At 38.3% G+C, this 24,634-nt stretch overlaps 1 protein-coding gene across 4 annotated transcripts in view; it reads right to left on the bottom strand.

Moving 5' to 3' along the window:
- The window catches only part of PPP2R2C (protein phosphatase 2 regulatory subunit Bgamma), a 203,526-nt gene that overhangs the window by 12,535 nt on the left and 166,357 nt on the right, over positions 1–24,634 (bottom strand). For all 4 annotated transcript variants that reach the window (XM_086611489.1, XM_009988145.2, XM_086611490.1 and 1 more), the window contains 2 exons: positions 16,009–16,173; positions 2,630–2,799 (listed from right to left, as the gene is read on the bottom strand). In XM_086611489.1, coding sequence (XP_086467615.1) covers positions 2,630–2,799; positions 16,009–16,173 — 335 coding nt within the window. The remainder of the gene's footprint in view (positions 1–2,629; positions 2,800–16,008; positions 16,174–24,634) is intronic.

Here is a 24,634-nt window from a genome sequence, read left to right as displayed (position 1 = left end):
AGGGAGCTATTTCACTGGGACTGAATGGTCACAATCAGGAATTGCACTGGTAGGTGACACGTTCGTTCAAATTGCTATGCAACAGATCTAGCCAAAAGTGCATCAAGCTATTATCAGCTATGAATGTGTTCACCTCTGGTTGCTGCCGGTATGGTTCTGCTGGGGTAATTCACCTGGCAGCATCAGAAGAGTATCCCATTAAGCAGGGCTGCCTTGCAACTTTCAAGCACTGACCATTCCACTGTATTGCTCTTTTAGTGCTGTCCAGTGCACCATACTCTGCCCTTTTCTCTTTGACATCAAGCATAAACAGGAGAAAATCATGTTGAATCATTGTCAGCAGACAAGGTGTTTCAGCAAGGCTGCTCTATGGAATAGCATTCTTTTAGCCACAGCATTGCTAAGGAAAAGAGCTTGCATGAGGAATTCAATTTTTTTTTTCCTGACACTAAAACTGTAACCCAATAATGAAGTACTACAGTTATAGACTTTGCTCTTTCTTACAACCCTGTGGGGAAATCTCCTGTTGTGACCCTCTTCAGCTAGACTCAGCTCTAAGTCTCTCAGCTAGACAATATCTAAGTGGCTACCATGCAGTGGATGAAATGAGAAATTCAATCTTTTAATGAATGTCTTTTAATCTTTTAATGATATACATTTCATCATAGTTGTGTGGATACATAATTGAAAATGTTAAGTTTATTTGTTGCCTTCAGGTGATCCACCACAAAAAACTTTTTGAGAGACTTACGAGTTTATATATGAGATTTATGTATGTGTGAGAGAGCTACATCTAAGACAAATTATTTTAAAAAGTAATTTAAACCACTTTTTCTTAAGAACAGAATTCTCTAGTCTTGGCAGATGAAAAACATGAAAGGTTGCCCAGAGCAGTTGGACCATGTGAATCCTATGCAGTCCTGTGCTATTGGCCTCCTAAGGCCCCTGAGTTCCAGATTGTCCTTTAGTCTGCTGCAACGCTCAGCAATGCATCTGTATATTCTTCACAAGGCACTCGATAAATGTTTGAAAATGAAAGGCAATCCATAGATTAAAGTAAGGCAGCAAGAACACTGTTATGTTTGCATGATTATTGTTGGTTTGGGTCTCTCTTTTTTTTTTTAATAAGCTTCTGATTGCAATAATCAGTACTGAAAATTTAACATTATACTCATTTTTCCCATCCCAGCATGGAGAAATATAATTTTTTAATTGGCCCCACTGTTGGGTGTCAGACTGATTTAAAGGTGGCCAGCTTGTTTCACAGCTACCTACCTGATGAAATAAAAGCAGATGTCAAAGTCAAGACAAACAGGTTTGCTTGACCAGTTATTCCACTCCAGGGACAAGGTTGCCTACTCCATTAGCATAAGCATAAAACAATACATTGCCTAAGTTCCTAAAATCTGAGATATGATTCTGTTATATAAAACACAGTCTCACCCTTACCCTCCCACTTCATTTTCACAGCATATCAACATTTCTAACACATTTAGCATTATCAGTACTGCCATTTTCAGAGCAAAACCGATTCTGTAGTTTTAAAGGTACGCAGCCTCAGACTTTCCAGTACTAACTGGAGGCACTCTGAAGGGTATCGACCAAAATGTAATGGGTGCATCGGAAAATACTGAGGCCTACTTTGTCTACTAAACACTAGTTAATAAATACCTCCAATATTCTTGATGTAAAATTTCGGTTACTTTGACAAGTCACGCCATCAAACTCCCATTACATGTTATTTTAAAACCAATCTCAATTCTAGTTACTGTGAACTACTGTCCCCCACCTGCCATTATATAGACACAGAAAACAAGGGATTGCTCCAGCACTGTCATAGGACTGTCTCTACGTAAGTGGTAGAAGCCAGATGAATGACATTTTTCCTACTTTGCATACTCTTCTGTAGGTAGCTTAACAGTTATTTCTCATTGCATTTTCATAACAAGCACTTTCGGTGTCACAGATGTATTTTCCTTCTTCAACGCAGAGTCAGAAAATGTAAGCTCAGCCCTCTATTGCCAAACAGAACAGATGTCAGAGCACAAACTCAGTGCTGGCTGGAGCCACTGGCATTTTGTCTGGATAATATCGCAATGGATTCAGGCAACCAGATGTGTCTGTCTGGCATTCGCAAACTGATGCGTCAGTGGTGATGTTACGGTTTAACACTGACCGCTTCTAGAACTAGGCACAAGGCAGAAATGCAGAGATAAAGATTTTTTAAAAAATTTTGAAATTACAAAGGTGTGAACTCTCAGCAGTCCCTATAGGGGCAGACTACTAAGCAATCCTCCAAATCCTCATTTCTTTTAAATTTAATAATCATATGAAAACAGACGCTGAAGTGAAGAGGTTATTTCCATGTTAGAAGTATCATTTCTTTCAAGAGCCCAATCCACAGTGAATGTCATCCTGACACCTCAGGCCTTACATTTCCTTACTAATGCTGAAATTGCCCTTTTCCAACTACAAGGATGCAACTATAAGGATTTTAACTACCTTGATTAGCAGATCTCTTAGCTACCTTCTTCTCAGACCAAGCAATGAGAAGTTTAAGAAAACATTCAGGTTTTGAATAGTGAGATGCTTTTATATTGCTGCGTTTCAAGACATAGGAGATACCTACCTGGTACGTTTCTACGGGCTTTGTTTCCATGTTCAGATCCCAAACCTTGACAGTGAGGTAATCTCTTGTCAGCATATATCTACCACTGTGACTGAATTTGACATCTGACACTGAAGAGATAATTTCTGAAAAAAATGATCTGTTACTGGGGTCTTCTGGTTCTTCATAAACTGTTCAAAGAAAAAGAAGCCAGAGAGAAAACAGAATTCCATTAAAAAATGCTCTGTTGTACAATCTGTACTGTGCATTTCTTGTGAAACAATGTAGTTCAATGTACCAATGAATATGATAGATTTAATTATATGCCCAACACTCAATTTATTCTTTTATCTTTATATACAAATACAAACTGTAAGCTTTAAATATCACAATAATTAACCTTATAGCTATGAGCCCAAGGCACCAGTTTGGGAAATTATGTGAATTCACCAGTTAGTTGACTACAGCTACCTATAGCAAGACAGTTCATCTATGGTCATCCTTTCCGGGGTGCCCATGTCCTGTTTCCTGACATAACAAAAATTCAGGTGTGCCTGTCACATGAAAGGTGTAGAGGTGGTCTGACGACAGTCTTGGCATCCCTGGAAAGGTTATTTACTCAAAGCCTGCCCTGGTTGCCAGAAGCAGCTGGCCAGTCTGCAGGCTACTCACTGGTCATGTCCGAAGGCATCTGAGTCTAAACATGAGAATTTTGAAAAGCCATTGCAATTACCTCTTCCTGACAGGTGAACAGAGAATATACAGTGATTTACCATGTGGATACATAGACTATTTAGTTTATGTGCAATTGCTGACAGTTCTGGGAATTATAAACCCACTGTAAGTGCTGGTTAGCTGTTCTGTGCACTGCATGATCCAATAAAGGCAGGGGATCATGAAATATTGCTTAGAGTACCTCCATACAGGGAAATCTAGCTCTTGTAGCTCGAGGTTGGTCATCTCTGTTCAACTGTATATACTAATGATACTGGATGATTCATATTGAATTGCAGGAACTTGAAACAACTGGTATTAGCGGGCTCTACCTCATTTGCTGCAAGTCCACGACTCACCAAAGTCTCTTCATCTTTCCCCAAAAAGCCTGCCTACCAGGTGCCCAGAGCAACTCTGTTGCCTTTCTGCAGGTATCTGTGTCCCTGTGATCCAAATGACTTCACATGGTGAATTTTAGTTCAAAGTCAGATTTTGGCATCTTTCAGTTGTCGGCAAAATCAGTAGGGTTCTGGCACCTATGTATAGAACAGTCTTTGAAAATTAGCAATTTGGTGATCGTCATTTTCAAGTTTCAAAAGCAGGTGAAGAAAAGCCATGTGATGAGACAGTAAAAAGTGCTGAAAGTAGAACAACTTTTTACTGTCAGTCAAAACAGAGTTTATTGTGTAGTCCACTGGAACATTTCTCTCTCAGTTACTTTATTTATGACTATGATTCAGACTGTTGAAAGCAACAAGGTTACAGTTTCCATCAGGTGAAATAATGTTCTGCTGAAAGTTAAGGTTGTGTACGTGGGCGAAGTATGTGGGGTAATGCAAAAAATTATGGGCAATTTTCTTTGGGGGTGGGCAGTGGAATGCAGCCAGGCGTGCACATGAGAATAAGGTTTATATTTGAACATGTACCACATATCTAAATGGTAATGAACTAATTCAAAAAGGGGGAAAAACTTTTCTTTTCAGACAGACTGTAAACGAATAACTTTAAATAGCTCTTTAAAAATTTGCCTAGACATTCTGCGAAGCAGGTATTTTGTAATTATCCTGTCAGATTTTCAATAGAAGTCTGACAAGCACAAAGCAATTATCATTTCTCATACCTCTTCCCTTTAATCTGTCCAACCTATGTACTTGGCTGGCAGGAATTTCATCCTCCTAATTACGATGTGAAGTTGCTATTAAAACCAGGAAAGAAAAAAAACCACTACACTAACTGAACTGTACCTTCATTTATAGCTGAGATATATTTTCTTGGCTCTACGTGACTCGTCCAACTCCCAGTCATTAGAAGAGGAGTAATATTTGTATCTGAATACTCTGCATTTTGTTAATTAATGAGATTAAACCATTTCATCCCTTATCTGCACTGTTTATTGCTTTTCTATCCTTACCACAGTAAGTATTAGAAAGACTTAGATTAATTAACTGCAGAAACTAATGCAGGCATGGAAGCCTCATATCACTACAGAAAGATAGTGGTAGAAATTTTAGTAGCAGCAGTGCTTTGCAGATAGTTTCTATAGTCAGCAAATCCAAGCCTGGAAAATTGTTACAGGAAATAAAGCAGCAGCTCGCAGTGTTACAGACAAAGCTTAGCAAATAGCAGCATATGCCTGAGCAACCAGAACAAGGCATTGGCCTCAGGAAATGAAGGTAAGATATAGTGTCCTTGGGTCTTTTCTATTTCTGGTCTAGCACCAACATAAGGTTATGCATACGCTGCAAAAAAAGCATAGTCTTCTTTCAGTTTGGCTAATACGAGTTGAGAAATTGGTAACAGGACAGCAGTGACAGCCATGCGACTTGGACTTCAGTTCAGGCAAGCAATTCAAATTCAATCCCGGCCTCTTCAAGCTGATAGAAGAAAACACGGTGCTCACAAGTTAAAAAACAGGGTAGCTTTTCACAGAAGTCCAGACTTTGGAGAGAAGGATGGGCTGGGTGAAGGATACTTGCCAGGGCACTGTTCTCCTGAATCCTGAAGAAAATCTGCAGCATAAAAATATGCTGCTTCTTTCTGAAAAGGAATTGCCATCTGCTGAAAAATAAACTCTCATCTCTTGTAAAAAAAATTCTTAATGTTCCTTGAATTTCTCTGACCTAATGTAGACATAGAGACTCTCCTTAGAATCAGTGGATGGAAAACACATTTCTAAGGTGTATATTTATCATGCAGAAATATACACAGATGTCTAGTGAAAAAAAAAGGCCAGGAAAAGCTAGAGTGGGTGGGACGGTCCTTCTCACTCAGTTTCCCTTCCAGACACTGGCCAAAAGAAAACAGATCCCTTGGGCAGTACCCACGAAGAGTGTGGTGCACAGGCACTGCCCACCAACAACCTCGTAGCCCACATCAAGCCAGTGAGTTGCACTCTGGCTGTAGTGGGCGCTGCCACTGCAACTTCCCATTTATTTTAACATGGGCCTGATTCCACAAACTTGAAAGCTATAAGTTTTGGACGAGACACACCCAATAAAGAACAAAAAAAATCAAAATCCACCCAAACTAATCTTCAAGCTCAATTCTGAACAAGAACTAATGGCTCACAAAAATTAGGGCTACGTGTGTGAATGTAACCTTCCTTATGTATCTTGTTTCTTAGTTTTACATTAATTGCCAAAACCGCCTGATAATGTGTCGATTGGAACGTCTCACTCAACTCCACGCACACCATACAAATGGCAAGGGCTGCGAGGCGTGAGTGCATACTTCGAAATCCCACTATAAAGGTCTGGAGAGAGACCTGGTAGTCACTGATGCTGCCTTCCTCTTCAGCTTTGCCAGCTACCTTTCACTGCTGTACAATATTCCAGTTTCCCAAATACGTAATTGTGAAAGAGGGATATCAAACAGCTAGGAACACAGGAAAGTGATAAACAGCACTACAGTGCACACTCCACTGAAAAGTAGTGAGTAGATTGTAACTAAAACATATTTTAGGAGTCAACCAACCATTATCCAACAATAGCCAAAACCAGCTCAGACTCAGAAAACATAAAAACCCATGTTCTCATAAAAGATTATTCTGTTTGTCCCATTTCCAAAGACACACGTTTTTGACGGAGTCATTGGTATTCTTCAGACTCCAGCACCACTGAAAATTAATATTTTGCTTACTGGGCAGAGCTTTAATCATTGCAGGGTGTAAATTCTGGCATATGTGAACTTTAAAAAACAATAATAATGCTAAAAATGGCTCATATGGTGGGTGCAGTGTCAAAATCCAATATAGCACACAAAATCCTTTATACCTCCAAAAACCATCGCAACAAGGAGTATGCATGATTCTCTACATCATACTATAGGACCTTGGGTAATGCCTCAGCTGAATTTTCAACATTCCTTCCACTTCTGTTTTTCCTCTTACCTTCACTCCTTTGCCTGGATGAAATAAAAACACAAGCACTCACAGCACTGCTGCAAGGCATATGGTTCCAAAATACAAATACGAATAATGTTTTTGAAAACACAAAGAAGACAGACCTATTTAAAGGGAAAGCAATAACACTATCTGAGATAATATGAGGCAGGGGTGAGAAAAGCTATCTAATATAATGAAAGCTTATCTGGAGCCACTTTTTATTTTCGACCTGAATTTTTAATTATATAATGAATTGATGGGATAAAAGAAATGTCAACTGTATTCAGTCAAACAAATCTTTCATTGCTTTTAAAAGAGAGAAACATAGAGTATAAGCTTTGGCAAAATTTTGTTTTGGCCTGAGCGCTTAATGATAACTGCAAGAGTTTCCTGTGAAATATCGGTAAACAAAACAAAGACAGAGAACTAGCAATGGAGAAGACCCCTGATGATAACACTGTGTACTCCTTAAGGCATAAAGATAGGAACCTTGAAAATCTGTTACTGCCAAGCAAAGGCAGAACTACACACAAAACCAACTTTTTGCTATTACAAAGCCAAATATATTTAAAAAGAAAAGTAAAGATGAATCATGCTTACATATATCTCAGAATATGTGGTTATCTGGGGAGGTGATGACAAAAAACAAAACTAGGGAAAACTTGAAAGTTTACCAGCTCCACAGATTTGTTAAAAAATTCCATCATTCACAGGATAAAACTATAAGCAGCCTTAAAAAGTGATTCCCTACAGCAGAAAAACAAAGCTTCTTCTGAAGATCTTTTCTTTCTACTTATGAACAAATAATAACTTATTAAAGCTTTTTTTCTAGTTGATACTGCTAATCATGTGCATCCTGTCCTGAAAACTTCTGGTTTTAAGGCAATTAGGTGCTGTTAGTTAGATTTAGGTTCTCGTAAATCCTGCACCATGAATTAACTCTCTTTCTCCCTCCAAAGACAGCTAATGGATGTAGAAAACTGTCCAGTTCCTGCTCAAGGGTCACAGCTACAAATGGGAGAAGACAGTTTCAGCAACACTGGAAAAAGTGGTAGTAGGGTTAATGAAGAGGGAGAGGACTGTAGAGGACAGGGTCAGCAAAGATGCTGGAACAAGACAGGAAGAATAATTTTCTTTTTATTATCCAAGTATGCAAACAGTCTGCAGTTGGGCTGAATTAAGGACTTATTACAGATAACCTCTAGGTTACACACCGTACACACATAACACGTGTATTTCAGGTGGACCCGGAAAAACTGGTGGTGGATCAGGTAATCTCTCAGCGGGCTTTAAGTTTCATAAACACAGAAAACAGAGGCAGTCTCAGGTCAAGCAATTTATTATCTAAATTAAGTCTATCTCTCATTTCAGATCTCAAATGAAAATGTCTGCAATACCTGATTAAAATGTACTGGAAAACGGTACTTTGAAATGTATGGAATTTCACCCATCTTGACAGACTGGCCACAGCAGCTTGCAAAAGGAAGAAGAACCGATGTGCTCTCTTGAGAGCTGATAAACACACACTTTCAAACATTCTTTTTTTTCTGGAATAGAGGGTTATGCTAATTAAATGTTTCTCACAAAATATGATCTTGAGCTAAAAATCTCTTATAGTTAAAATGATTTAACTATACCCTCAAACGTTTAGATGGCAAATTAGTACCATTTACCAGGACAGCTGTGATATGCTCCACCATATACATTTCATAAAGTTTACTATAAAAAACGTAAGCTAAATTTCACTGAATTTATATAAAAATACTAATCACATTCATTTTTTAAGTCCATGACACTTGTTACTATCCTTGAACACAGAAAGCATAATTTTTTTTTGTGCCATTTAATTCAAGATGTGCTCTTATCCTGAGCTATGTGTAGTTCTGGTCTTATCTCTAATGCGGTAGAGGTCTCAAGAAGACACAAAAATGGGCAATAACAACGACCAGAAGTATCAAATTACTTTCATGCAGGGAATGATTAAACAGACTGGGACTCCTCAGCCTTGGAAAGACTGAGGGGTTTGCAATTAAGAGTGGCATGGAAAGGATGAATAGGGAACGACAGTTCACTTTGTACACTGTCTCTTCCAATCAACAAGTAGGGGTCACCAAGTGAAACTAGGAAAGGGTAAGTACAGACCAGATGGTTCTCCATACTATGCCTAATTAAGCTACTAAACACTTTACTGAAAGATATTGTAAATGGTAAAAATTATACACAGGTTCAAAGGTAACTGCACAAATTCAAGAAAAAAAACCCAAAACATCCATTTGAGTATTGTTAAATGCAATAAGGTCGCTCTCACTAAAGTCCTTGAACCCCAAGTTTCCAACTGCAAATTGCAGAGGCTAAAGATTATACACTTGCTCTGTTCTTACATTTTCTGTTGACATTGCCGCTGCCTGCTATCAGAGGCAGAACACTGGGCTACAAGGGCCTCTGGTGTGCCCAGGTATAGTCATTATTATGCACTGTTTATAATCTACTTCAAGATTTCATACTAAAGAGTTCCTGACTTCATTCTAAGTGAATCAAGACCAATTGCAAAGCTCCTTTTGAAATTCATGGTCTCTTTACGCCTTTTAGCTTCAATGTTTATGATAATAGTTTGATTTATCATTATTATTATTTATTCTTTTACTATCTCTGAATGTTTTATTGTTTTATATTAAACCAGTCCACTCACACATTCACCTCCTTCAGAAATTCTTTTTCAAAATCAGCATGGTCTGTTAATGTGACAGTTTGCCTTCATGTTCTACAATGATTAATGCGGTTATACACGTGTGGGAATTTTTGAGCCCACCTTCATAAGCAATCTAAAATATAATAATTTTATAAGACATGAAGTATAAACAACAATTATTTAACATTTTGTATTACTGTAGCCTGTAATGGTTTATCCTGTTTTAAACTAAAAAAAGCAGCATCTTTTTATATTACTACTTCCTATTTCTTTTTATATAATTCAGAAGGCACCTCTTCACGCCCTGGTCACTTACACATCATTTTTCTTCTTTGAGTAAAAGCAAGTTTCTGAAGCTACCTCCACACCACAAGACTGAAATTCCACCTACCGTAAAGCATTCCTTTATCCAATGACCCAATATAAACCCAGGCTTCTCATCGATACCCCTAGAGAGTATGGTTTTTAAAAGCGGAGCCTCAAATCAATATTTAAGAATCTGTTTTACCATCTGCAGTGAGTTGCTGCAGCTTGTCGCAAACCACAAGGGACAGTGCATTAGTTCTGAAAGGCAAAGCCAGATCGATAGCTAAAGATCAGTGGGTGGGAGACTCACTCCAGAGCGGCCTATGTTAACGTAACTTTGCCAGTGGGCTTGTTAATAAAGAGAAATGGTGCTAAAGAGAGCAAGGAAGTGAAAAACCGCAAAGCTAATCTAGAAGACCAAGCCTCTAAACCTCGGCGTCACAAAGACTTATGTGTGTGCTTAATGCCATGCGTTGTGAGCAATTTCGTGGAGTTAATGGGACATAAAACTACTACTCCTCTACAGTCAAATTCATGTGTAAGTTTTTTGGATATTGATATATAAGGTTAGTAATAAGTGGGTCTTTTTTTCCCCAGTGGAACTGGATCTGGAAAGAATAATGTTGGTTTCATGAGACATTGAAAAGCAGTATTTGTTGCTATTAAAAAATTAAGCAAACAAGACAGGAATTTTAATAGACTGACTAATTAAAGCGATCTTAGAGCAATTATTTGCTTTATCTATGTGTGGCTGGGGGAGAGGGGTTAATGAAACACCTCTTCAATCATAAATCATTTACCACTGCTGCAGGCTTTTCTCTTTCCTCTCACTATTTGATAGCTAGAAGTACATAAATCTGGTTTTTTCTTCCTCTGAATTAATTTTAACATATCTTGCACAAGTGGAGGAAACATTTTAGAGACTCAATTGCATTTCTGTAGAAACATTTTTGAATTTTCATTAGCCATGTTTTAAATGTCTTTATTATATATTCATACAAACTGAGCACAATGGAGGCTTTGGAGCCCATGCTAAAGGCAATCTTCTACTAAATTTCAATGGGACTCTTGCACAAGGAAGGATCTCTTCCAGGATCTAGTTTAGTATGTGCGAAATTGTAGTAACGGATCTTTAGTGACAGTCATAATTACAAAATTATCAGGATGCAGGCACATTTTTTTCATCGGGGCTATAAACCCAGCAATGAATATATGCATTTTTAGTGCATGCTTATAAAATAAATCTAGAATCAGGATAAGGAGAACAAGTCTTTATTAAAGCATGGGACCAAATCATTACGGAAGCTCAGATAAGTTTCACTCCTGTCACAAGAAACCTTGCAGATTCTGCCTGAAGTAGACATTACTTCAACAGTGGCTTCTCAATGCACAAAAGGAGAATGCTGGCTGTCTCTCTCTCATATGATAACCTGACATGAGACCAGATGCAGAAATAAAAAGTGTATTTTAAATGTAAAGCTCACATAAAAGAAAAACAAGTTGTCTCTTTTCCAGTCCTACAATAAGCATCATCCATTTGGAAAGGTCAATATTAATTAGCAAATCCAGCAGGGATATTCTGTCACAGGGTTTTTTGTGCATCTGGTTGTTCTCTGTTGCAAATGAAAGATAATCCATATTCAGTTAGAGGTCTGAAAGCTGTCTTGACTCTGAAATTCCAGTCTCCTTTAAACGACTGATAAATGTAATTAATTTAATTTTAAAAATTCAACATGTTCAAGTAGATTAACCTTGATTTCTGTTTTAGTTGCTTCCGCAGTTCTTAATTCTTAAGTTTAAAATCAAAGGTAATCTCAAAAAACCCAGCAGATAACCAAACTGAGTTACACACCAGACTGACAAGATAGAGGCATTTATCCTTGGGGAAGGGCTGGCATTTCTTTCCTGGATTTCAAATAAAAACGTGGTAAACAGCTCTCAAGGAAAAAAGACGATGCCACCACATCTTTGAGTCACAAACCAAGTCCCAAATTCACTCTGTGTTGCTCCAAAGACCATTTTATACTTTTAAGATACTGGTTATCTATGCCATGGAATTGGGAAGGCACCAGCTGAGAGGCTTTGCCCCTTTCAGGGCCAGTCCAGAGAAGATGGCTGTTAGGGTTGCCTGTCATCTACAAATGCTTCTTTGGTCAAAGGGAGAGGGGCTCTAAATGGCCCCTGTGACAGACCCAGATGGCAGAAGCTTGTGAAGTCTGTATGGAGGATGGAAATCATGAACTAATGGTGACAGAGGATAACTGCTTTATGTAATCCCGAAGTTTGTATTTTAAAGATCATCACAGTAATAAACTTGAAACTGCAGCTCCTCCTTCCTTGAAGTATTTTGTTGTAAATTTTGCAAATAGGTAACAGATAATTAGAAATAGAGTTTTAGTCTACAAATACATATTAAGAAATTAACACTAAAAAAATCCTTAAAGCAGCATACAGCATTTAAATAGATTGCAATTTCTGAAGCATGCAATGACTTTAAGGCTATTACAAGGAATACCAATAGGAGTTACACTCTTCAGTGACTTAAATTTCCATGTTGCATAACTCTACAGTTTGTATTTGCCACTTAATTCTGAATTTAATAATTCTGATGAACTATTGAAAAAGCCCTTCATTTTTTTCTGACTTCACATGCTCAAGCTCAGTTTTCTTTAGCTGACTGCTTTATTGGATGATTTGTTGAAACAGCCATACGTACCTATCTAGCCTACAAGCTGTTTGGAAGAATGATACTATCTCCATGTACGTTTATAAGGAGTTCTGAACATAATATTAGAAAGAAAAGATCAGAACCAAATTAGCAACTATTTTTTAATTGAACAGTTGCATAATATACTGCTGTAAGTATTCTTTAGTCAGGATGATCTTACTGCAACTGTACTTATGCTCGTCTTCCTTGCCATCTGAATCCCTTGAATGAGAATTTATGGAATTTGAGGTGGGAACAGTTCTTTTATTTCTTGGATGTTCCGAGCTAACTGCTCTAACAATGACACTTTTGCAGTTGTTAGCTTCCCTTTTTTCACTGCCGTCATAGATTTCCCATATACTGCCTTCTTTCTACATTGCATTGCCATGCATGCTGTCTGAATCAAACACCTCATACACGATGCTGTTTTGCCACATATGCTATTTAGATGAAAGTTTCCACATTATTTAAATTAATTCCCTGTTTCTTGCTGCTTGAGTCTGAATTTCATATGTGTTTTAAATCTTTACCTATAACTTCTTGGGACTGCAAGAACACCTTCTTCCTTATTCCCACCCCTCTAATGTTCTAAATCAGCAGAGACATGCATCTCTTTTTTCATCTCTCCAGAATATTTTGATGGAACTGTCTCCCACTACTTGTGAAGTCTGATAATAACACAGAACAGCACTATGTATGTATCTCCCCTATGGTTACAGATTGGGCTTCCCTGGATATCCATTTGTAATGGCCACATATGTTTAGCTTCTGATTGCTCACCCAGCATTGCATGATCTATTAAAGAGGTGTTATGAGAAGCCATTTCAGATAGTCTATCAGAAGAACAACACATTTTCTCACACCTTATCAGTATCTCAATGACCATTTAAATGTCAGCTTCTGACCTGGTATTCTGTCAATGTCTTATGGATGGATTTGGTGATCCAAGATCATTTTTCTAAGGGACAGAGGTGCCCATCACAACTCATCACATAGATTGGCAGCTTGCTAATAAATCTCAGCATAGGCACCAAGGATAAGTAGATGTGGAAGAGGTCTCTTGTCTCTTCCATGTCAGAACCATGAAAGATTTATAAGGGAAACCTTGTTCTGTTGCTGTCACTAATGCTGAACAGAGAGATTTTGCCACTGAGTTCAGTAAACCAGAAATCTTCAAGAACACTATAATTTATTAACACCCTGTGCCAGTGACTTACACTACACATATTAGTATGTAATTTATTTATACAGTATGGCTCAGTAATTATTCATGGCATTCTCTAGACTTGTACAAATAGAAAGGCTCTTCTCGCAAAACCTGCAACTGACTTTAGCCCAGCTATCGAGGATTTGGATAACAAAAGGTCTGAAAAAGGAGTAAAACCAAAAGTTCACAACATATGCTCAGCATCTATGCATTTTTAATAAGTTTTACATTGGATCTTTTATCCCTAAAAATATGTACATCCATTACAACCTCAGAACAGCATCTGAAACACAGCACATAGAGATATTAGACTGAATAGAGTTGCATGGCAGAACATGAGGGTTTACAGTGACTATAGTCATAGCTGCTTTGGTTGAGAAGTGAAGCCAGTTATGGACAAAGGTTGAAACACGAGCTGAGCTAGGAGAGTAGGGTGCTGATCATGCATATGCACCACATGTAAAGCAACTGTAAGAGGAACTAGATGCACAGAGAAGTTACTAGAGAGACAATGATGCAAGTATTTGATTTTGCAGACTGATTGGTTTTTATGATATATTCTTTTAGGTTACTATGGGCTTTATATAGTTAGTTTTGCTTGCCTCTGAGAGCTATACTCGAACTACTTCTATCAGCAGTACATGGACCTGTTCCTTTTAACACTTTGGAAGTTCTACCATTGCTGTATCAATTTTGTATTGTACACACTCAGCTTCTCAATGAGCTTGAGTTCAGTGCAGCAATGCTACATTAAATGGCTATTTTCTAACTCAGAGATCTGGAAAATGGGGTTTAATCAATGACCATTAGACCTTGCGGTCCCTTCTGGCATAAAATGCCTTCGTTCATCCAGGGTTACTGTATTGTTGTTTTAATAAGTTATGATTGGCATTTGGCACTGAGTTACAGGGGCATGGAGGCCTTATTAACAGGGAGAAATGAAAGTATTATGGAACAAAATAATTAAGTGGGACAGGATAACTCTCAGCAATGTACCAGATTGTGTCATGCTCTCATTTCACTTCATGGTATTGAATTCCCCCTACAAGTACAAGGGGATACAGCTAACAAAGGTAAAACACTTCTCTGCTTAGGAAATTGTCCTGAAAGGTTATTTTCTATAATTGGAGACCACATCCTAAGAGGTTCTGAGCATGTGCACTTCCCCTTGCAGCCAAAACGCCTAGTCATAGGCTCTTTACTAAATTTACTTCAGTTAAAAAAATTACTTGTGTGCTAAATCCGTACACCACTTATGTCTCACATAAATCTTCAAATGTTTTTCTCCTCCTCTCCCACCCTTACTAATAAGATCCACCTACCTCAAAAGGTTCAAGAACTGAATGATATAAAACCTCTTACGTGCCCCTGGCACTAAGAGAATTTCTCCTGAATGTTTCAACATCGCAAAAGAAACTGAGACCCAATCCTGTGAGATGGAAGTGTCCTGGAAGCCCCAGTCCTGAAGGTGGCTAAAGCAGAGCCACCACAGTTGATTCATTAGGTTTCAGCTCCTCATAGGAACCAGCCACATAACACAATGCCTTTGTCTGGTGGTTTTCAGTCTCAGAAGATCAGGAATAAACAGGTTGTTTGCACAAGGCAAAGTGCCCAGGCTTGCCAGATTACTGGTGGAAAGAACCATATTCTGTCTTATCTAGACTATAAAGAGTTGATAGCAAGACATTATGAACATGCATTTTTCCTTCATCCTTGACTTTGAGAACAAATACAGTCCCACATTTTAACATTTTGCTTCCTTATTCTTATGCAGGTTTCAGATATGAACTGTCATGAACTGGTAGCTCTGTCTCACAGGCTACATAAAATCTCTTTAGGACAGATGACATCTTCTATACCAACACAATAGCTTTTCCTTTTCTTCCCCCTCCCCCCCACCCGCCAATATTACTTATTCCACTATTTCCTCTGCATTTGTACAGACACATTATTAAAAAAGTACATACAGGGAATGCTGGGCTAAATTTTTAGGAGAGATCCTGACATTTTTAAATTCAGAAAATGGATTCAAAATTTTGAAGGCAGTTTGAGTGACTTAATGTACTTGCTGTAGTATTCAGAACAGTAGTCGTATGCTCATCCACTTAAATACCACCCCCTATACATTAGGAATCATCTCTCTTTTGCTAGAGTTGTGGGTTCTTCACTGATCCCTGCAATAAGAACCACAAGGACTACCAGTCACAGACATGACTGTTTTCAAGTTCATAGGTAATACTTGTATAGATGAGAAAATTTTCTTCCTTTTGCTGTTCTCTTTTCAACTGTGCCTGCAATTGAGAAGCCAATACACTGGGGTACACACACGTCTACATGCTGTCTGTGAATAATAAGACTTTAACAACATCTGGGGTTCAATGAAGCAAGGACTTACGCTTGGAATGTTTGTCACAGAGAGCCGATGCCCTCATGTCGCAGAGTCTCAGGGATCCTTTGCTGCTGCTGTAGACAAAGAGATTGCAGTGATGGGGATGAAACTCAGAGGCTGTAATCACTTCCGTCAGGTCCTCCATATTGGCTGGCTTTATATCTACAATGTCTGAATGGAAGCTTCATTAAGGAAAATGCAGTTGTTTGCAGGTAAACTCTTACAGCCTTCTTGAAGGAAGCATGTAAATGTCCACACATTTAATGCTTTTAGATACACTCATTAGTTTGGCAGTAGGGTGTTTTTAAATTTCCACACCTGCTTCATCTACACCAAACTCAAAAAGCCACTAGTCAGCAATGGTTTTACAGAAGATGCCATTAGTAGGTCAACATTTGTCCATGCTGTGCAAACAAAGACATAAAAGAAACAGTATTCCAGGGGATATAGAATTCTCAGCTTCATTAAAACTAATAGAGAGCAGGTAGCTATATCTCCTGTAGTTGCTATTGAAATCACTGCTCTATCCCAGATAATACTGATTTATAGGGAACAATGTACAGCTCAGCTCTGCTCACTCCAGTAAAAGGCTCACTGGCTTTTATGATCATGCAACTTAAGCTAAAAAATACACGTAGCTTAAGTTAAAAGCCTTAAATGACAAATGTACTTTTTTGCAAAGGCAAATGTGGCAAACACAGAAGCATTTATGCAAATAGTTGTGTGTGAATATATACTAATATAGCTTGCTTTCTAAAAAAAAATTGTGCACAGTATTGGTTTTGCTATTCAGACACTTGCGAAAGGAGTATCCGAAACAGGGTTCTTATGTAAACGATGCTCACTACTGAAATCAATATGAATTTCTGTGACTGAGAATTGTACATCTGAATCATTTACGTGAACATATCTGTAACAAAAAATACATCAAAGATCTACTTTCCCAAGTACAAACCTGTCAGTTGGATCACCAAAGATTATCCACATGAAGTATAGCTCACATAGTGCCTCTCCTACACTTACATATCGACTCATACAGATTACCTGCCTTGGTGAGCTTAAAATCCAGGACCCGATTAGCATGTATTTGGAGGAGAAGGCCAGCCTGTGGGAGATTGCTTATAAAAAAAAGAATGAAAGAAAAAGTCCCATGAGGAAGGTGTAAGAAAGCAGCAGATGCAGAACCATAAAATGAAAGAAGGATATATATGTAAAGCAGTACATTTAAATAAGATTGTACATTTTCATATGGCCCTCAGCAATCCGCTGTAGATAAGCCATCCAAATGTTCACAAATCCTTCGAACAAGAAGAGTAACATTACCCTATTTTACTGATGAGACTGCGCAAGAGGCAATATAGGATTTGCATAAGATCACATGGGAAATGCATGACAGAACAAACCCAGATCTACTGAGTCCCAGTTCAATGCCCTAAACACAAATCACCTCAGTGCCTGGATTCCCTGAACATAAAATTTGAATCAGTTGACATTCAAAATTTAAACATCTCAGAGGATATGATAAATGAGAAAATCTGTTTTACCGATGGCAAGAGAAATCACATATCGTGATACTAAGCCTGTTTCTGTTCCCATTGTGCCCACTTCCCAAATGGAAGACCTTTAATTGATTTCTGTGGGAATGAGGTACACAGTCTATCACCACCTTTACACCCTATACTTTGATCTTTCCCAAAAATGCAGATCTGGGACACTACATTGAAATGAAACATAACACAAAAGATTCAGAGATAATTATCTTGATGACTTTGCACAGGCAAATACATCGCACTGATGGTGGTGTTTTTTTTTTTTACACCAAGTGGTTTAAACAGGAAAATATCAGCAAAACTATGAATATCTTCTGACATTTAATAACAACTGGGAATGAATTAATGTTGCTTTTCAACTGCATTCCCACATTTGCATCCATCTCCAAGAATCCATTATGATTAATATTAGTGCAATGAATGTTAAGATGTAGCAACATTGATTTACCCCTTTTATAAAGCATCACTAAATATTCTTGAAAATCAGCAGGAAAAAATTACCTTTATTCAGTTATTTTTATTTGTTGAATCTGTTTCAAGAAATATCTTTAAGTAAAAGCAATTGCTTTCAGTGATTAAATTGTTTTCAGGAGTTCAGAGAAATTATAGTAACTCAATACAAGCATTTCACCTCTCAGCAGAGAGATGAATAACTGCTGAGTGATGAGAAAGATATAAAATATAAATAGAGTATGTGAAACAGTCATGGTAAGTATCATTCTTCTGGATGCTGAAGACAATATTGATGAATTTCCCTTCATTGCATGAAATGAATAACCCTATGCTGAATAATGAAATTAAATATTCCATTCTCCTGCCAGAAAAGCAGAAAATACTTGAAACAGACTGCATTTCCAGATGTGATCTAAATCTCCACTGAGAAAGAACTTCGTTGCCTATTGAGGATCACAGAGAAAATGCACCACTGAAAATTCATCATTTCGTTAGATTTAGAAAAAATAAAACAATAACACTTGTATTGAAGTAAAGAATCAAGGGAATAAAGAGTTGCGGAAGAGATTTACCCCAAATGCATTTGTAATAATAGATGGAAAAACAGCTTTTGCTTTGACAGCTACAGAACCCAATGTATCAAAAGAAGAACATGTCACACAAAAGAACATTTTTCTCCTCTCATGATTTTTGCCATCTATTTGAAAACAATCAAGTACAGCTTGACATGTGATGTGTGGGAACTGTATTTAAACTAGCATGACATGGTAAGGGCAAGCATCTCCCACGAGACGTTTCGCATTTCTATTTTTCCATCTTCCCTTTGTGTCTTTTTCTTCCTTTTAAGCACAACATCGCACGGCAGGAAAATATAAAAAAAAATTGGACCAGACAGCGTGTTTCAGAAACAGGCCCTTTAGTGAACTTGAAGAGCTCAAAGAAGAGGGAACCTGGTAGAAACTGATTAAATGAAGATTCCATTGCTAAAGGGAAAAGTATTCTAACAGCACAAATCTGTCGAGTTGCCTCCTATGCTATTGTCTCATCTTGCAGCTGTATCTTGTGGAGGGATGTCTGAAGTGGGGCACGGTCCCTCTCCCCCAGTTCACTCACATCTGAGATACCAGTCACATCCAATGCCTGTTGTACCACATGTACACGTGGTTCATTTTCAGAGTATGGGTGAATCAACTAGGACCAAAGGTATCTGAGACAGACCGACCAAAGAGTTCACCATTGGCAGTGCACTACGATGTAATTCTGTCATCCTAAAAAAGCTGCTGTTCCTGTGCATGAACAGGGTAGGATTTTCCCCTAAGAAAATGAAAAAGATCTTCATACTGCTTTGACTCTCACACTTCATTGCCAAGAATGAATTTCGATCCCTGCCAGGTACTTGCATCAAGGAACTGGTGCCTTGCCAACAATGGGTTGGAATGCATTGGCAATCTTTTAATTCATTAACATTAAGACAAGGAACAGAAAATATCTTCTTGCTTGCAAAAAATAGAACAGGTCTGTCCATCCAAACCCAACTGTTTGCCGTCTTATACACCAGGTTTCCCCTCCATTGTTTCGCTCAGTGAAACAGGATAAAACTATGAAGAGGCCAACAGATTTTCTAGATGCTCTCCACAGCAAAATGGAAATGAAAGGTCTAGTATGCTTGGAGACCACACTGGTGAAAGGATGTTCTTACAATTCAGTCAGCAGAGCTACAAGATCAGGAGTTAATTTTGGGAAAGGTAACAAAGATACTCTAAGACAAGGTAACCTTTAACTTTTGCTAAGAGTGTCTCTGTTGCTTTCCCCAAATTATTCAAGAACAGAGGTACAACATAGGAGAGCGAGCAGGCAGGACAGGACCTGACCGAGAAGAAAAGGAGGCTTTAAGAAAAGATATGAGGGAGGGGAGGCAGGGAAGCAAAACAGTGGGAGAAGAAGGAGGAAAGAGCATAAGGAAAGGCATAATTAACAACCTGCAATGATAAGCAGTGTGAGGGATGCAATCTGAGTACACGATTCAGTTAAATGGTATATTTAACCCTAATTCAGTATTTCGTGCTGCTGTTGTGCAGCTGATATTAAAATGAGGATGACAGGAGGAAGAAGATTTGTTCCACTGCCTCTGGGCCACTGATCTAACAGAAACATCCCCCTGTGGGAGAAGTCACTCCATAAAGTTCCTTATAGTGCAGGTTACAAAGATGACCCTCACCTTGATCCAAAATTCACATTAATCTGACTTCTCCTCTTGATCAGGTAGAATATAAACGAGCAGGTCTGCTTTATGTTCATGCCAAAGCATGTATAACGAGAATGTGGAAAATACATAGGGTTCCTGCTGGGCAAAAAAACGTTCCAGAATGAGTTTCCTTGTATGATAACGGAAACATAGCAGTCTCCTCAAAACAGATTAAATTCCCTTTGAAGCTAACAGTATGCATAAAGAAATTGTTGCTTCATCTTCCTGAAACCACCAAGGAATCCTACAAAAACTGAATTTTGTAGAAAACAAACTTGCAACACACAAGCTATAGCATATAAAGGACTGAATCTTGTATCATTATTTTGGAATAATTTTTATATGACTTGCGGGTTCACTGCAAGGAAGAAATAATTTGTATAGTCAGATGAAGGCTACAGAAAAAAATAATTAATTGCCCACCCCCCTTGATTCAACTGCAATGGAAGAAGGAGGCTTTCTTTAGAAAGCCAGATAGAATCTTCCATAACAACTTCACAAGAAAACCAAATTTCTCATCTTTCTTATTTCAATATATGCTGGTGTGACACTTCATTAAATTTTTTTTTACCCCTGTGTGGGACTTGATTTCTTGCAATTTTTAAGGACTTTCAAAAAATAAACTGCAGCATAACATATCTTCCCAAACCTGGCTATTCCCTATGTTTTCCACAGAGGTTTGTTCCAGCTCCTAATTTTGTCTGCATCTCACACCTACATTCCAGGCTAGTCCTAGAAAGATTCACTGAATAGTAGCTGAAATCAATAGCAATTCATAGAAGCTGCCAGGACTTCAGTTTAGAGTAATTGATTACTGTGGTCCTGCTGAGGCTCTACACTTTTAATATAAGGATTTCTCTGAGTGGTTTCCTCTGTTAGTCATTTAGTGCACACTATTTTCATTACATGGAGGGAACTGTGATGCTTACAAATCAAGCTCTACCAGTTTTACACTTCCTACACGGTGGTTATATCATTCCTATACCATGCAGCAGTTGAGAGAAGTGATTCCAAATGGCTACAGTTTTCTTGCAGGTTGTGTACATCAGGGGAGCAGAGACAGAATCAGGCCCCACTATGCTTGATAACATCATCATGTGATTATGTCAATCTTATTATGAAAGAAGGAAGCAAACCCTAACCTAACCATCCACCTACTCTTTTGTTCTCATTTCTTAAAGATACACCGTATGTTTTCATTGTTGAATGACAATTCTACAACAGGCATGTCATGATGGCAAGGACACCATTGGATAGGGTCCAGCTTCCGAATCTCTCTCTTTCAGACCTGTTGTCCAAGAGTCAAGGGTTTCTGGAATGGATTGTCAATAGGTTAATGGATTTGGCCTTTTCTTTAAATTCCAGTGTTTTACCTTAGGCAGTGAGATGAGCCAGTATTTATATTCTAAGTACTCCTAATAGCCACAGTGTCAATGCTTTTTATCACACAGCATTCGCCCACTGCTCCACTAAAAGCATGTACTGTATGGGTTTTATTAAAAGCCCAGAGAGTTGCAATTACATTGTCTGTACCATTTGACTCTTCTGAACCACAAAAGCAGAAGCTGCTGCATAAATGTGTGCTCCTTCAAGCTGTCTTGGATCTAGTATCTGCTAATGCAAGGTATTGATCCATACTTGAAAATTATCCTAAGTAGTACACTGTCAGCCCAATTCCACTTTTAATTCCATGGTCTTTATAACAATGATTCTTCAGATATCATACTGGAATTGGGAACTCTGGCAATAGCCTCACACCAATGGTGATTTGCTGAAAATACCAATTTAAATGGTTTGATTTTGATTTGCAATAACACATCCCCATCAAAGGCATTTAGATGGTGTCATTATGATAGTAAAAAGGTTTCTGACAGCTTTTTTTCTATATTTTTCCTCACATCAGGATTATGAGATACAGAAAGAGTAAAAACTGCTATGGGCCTTTCAGCCCTACGTAGAAGGCCAAGTCATAGACAATTACGTTAGGCGCTGTGCAAACGCAAAGTAAAGGGATTGCTCATAATATAAAGAACAAGTGCAAAGGGCATACAAAGAAGAGATTCAGTAACGTTAACACGGTGCTGTGAACTTCTGAGCTTTCTTAACTCAAGGATTACTGCCTAAGTCAGATGAAAAAGAGATGTTAGTGGAAGAAGAAAAGGCATCATCATAGTTAAGAGGCTACTTTCCAGCTACTCGGCGAGAACTAGCCATGAAAGAGAATTTGGCCATGTTAGGTAAACAAGAGGTATAAAAACTAAGCTACTGTTGAGATCTAGCTCACCCAGAGATAGGATGATATATTCAGTACATCCTCCTGTCTTACTGGCAGTACACATCCATACAGTGTGGATGATAAGGACATCTGGGTGCTGGAGCGGTGCTCCTTGGGCAACAGCCTCACATTGACATTCAGCATACCACTGTCATACAAGATGGCCCGTGCTTTCTCACAATCCCTGGCTCCAAGTTGGACCTGACTCTGGCCCGGGCCCAGTCAATCAGCAATGGCCTTAAACTGAAAGAGATTAGATTTTGATTAGATGTAAAGAAGAAATTTTTTACAATGAGGGTGGTGAGGCATTGGAACAGGTTGCCCAGAGAAATTGTGGATGCCCCATCCCTGGAAGTGTTCAAGGCCAGGTTGGATAAGGCTTTGAGCAACCTAATCGAGTGGAAGGTGTCCCTGCCCATGGCAGGAGGGTTGGAACTAGATGATCTTTAAGGTCCTTTCCAACTCAAACCATTCTATGATTGAAACATTTTCCATTCTTTAAGTTCAAAGTAAAGGAGAGTCAGTATCAGTGTCAACGTTTTACAGGTAATGGAACTGAGGCACGAAGTGGTAAAGATTTGGCTAAGGTCACCTTAAGGGCCATCAAGAGCAATAGTTCTGGATTCTGATTTAACAGTCTCTCCCCTCCCTACCCACAGTATTCCAGGCATGTGAGTCTTCACTCAGTTCTTTTCCTCGTTAGTTGGTTTTGAGAGGTTCTTTTGTTATTATTACATTTATCTTTTGTAATTTTTTTTTCCCCAGAATGCAGACCAGTCTAAAGACTCATTCTGAATTTGACAGATCTCAGAACTACTTTGCATTCCTATTATCTCAGTAGAATTAAATCAGAAAGCAGCAAGAAAGCCCCAAGTCTCCATTACACGAATATTATTTGAAAAACGAAACAACATATTTTAAATGTACCTAGTCAAATTTTAGGAAATTGCTTTTACTGCCATATATTCAGTAAATGTTATAAACTTTGCTGTTTGTAGGTTGAAGAAAAACAAATCTCATATACAACAGAAACTGCCTATGGAGTAGCTGCAACATTTGAATAAGTGTAGAAAGCAGAGAACTGTAGAACAGCACTGCTAGGAAAGAGAGTACTTAAAAGGGTGGAAGTCACATCCAAATTTTCTCATAGATAGGCCTGTTTGTATATATTGCAACCATTAATTCACTTAGAGAATAATGAATTGAGAAGTAGATGCTGGAAAATTTTGATTTATTTAAGAACTGAATTTTTGGCTTGTTTTTTAGAACAGAACGCCCGCATTTTCATCTGTAGACAAAGTCATATGCCTGCTTTAGCAACAACCATATGCACACTCAAATTTTCAAGAGCAAAGAAACCATTATCTGCATATACACAGCTGAAAGCAAAATTAAGTGGATGAGTCAACAGAAGACGACCTGTCTTCATAAATGCACATCTGCATTTTTCTGTGTACAGTACTCAATCACTGAAAGGCTGCGAAGTCATACTTAGCTAATATATTTGCATATTAATTAATTATGATTTTCTGAAACTATTGTGGGATGCTTAACATTACATTTGGAACATAACAAATACCAGAAGAGCCTCAGGTACATAAAAATTGTTAACAGAAGAGACTTTTAAGTCACCTAGCTCAGCTTCTCTTAGGCAGTACACTTAGTTCCATGTAGTATGATAAGTGGCACCAAACTAGCAAGGGTTCCAAGAAAAGAGGGCAACTTCAACATAATAAGGCAAGGACAAAGTATAAACTAAAGCAATATCATCTCATCATTCAGAAACCTGCTTTTCTGAAATCAACAAGATGTTTAAAAGAGAACTGAGAGGAATCTACTTGTTTTGCTGAATCCAGTCCCTGGTAGTATGGAGAAATACAACATATATAACTTCCTAAACTAGCGTGGTCAGCAGGTCAAGAGAGGTGATTCTCCCCCTTTATTCTGCTCTTGTGAGACCCCACCTCGAATACTGTGTCCAGTTCTGGTGTCCCCACCATAAGAGAGACATAGATCTGTTGGAGCGTGTTCAGAGGAGGGCCACAAAGATGATCCAGGGGCTGGAGCACCTCTGCTACCAGGACAGGTTGCGGGAGCTGGGATTGTTCA

This window comes from Tauraco erythrolophus, chromosome 5, assembly GCF_009769465.1.
Source record: "Tauraco erythrolophus isolate bTauEry1 chromosome 5, bTauEry1.pri, whole genome shotgun sequence".
Lineage (NCBI taxonomy): Eukaryota > Metazoa > Chordata > Aves > Musophagiformes > Musophagidae > Tauraco > Tauraco erythrolophus.
Note: the sequence above shows the minus strand (reverse complement) of the source record. Positions and strands in the feature narration are given on the sequence as shown.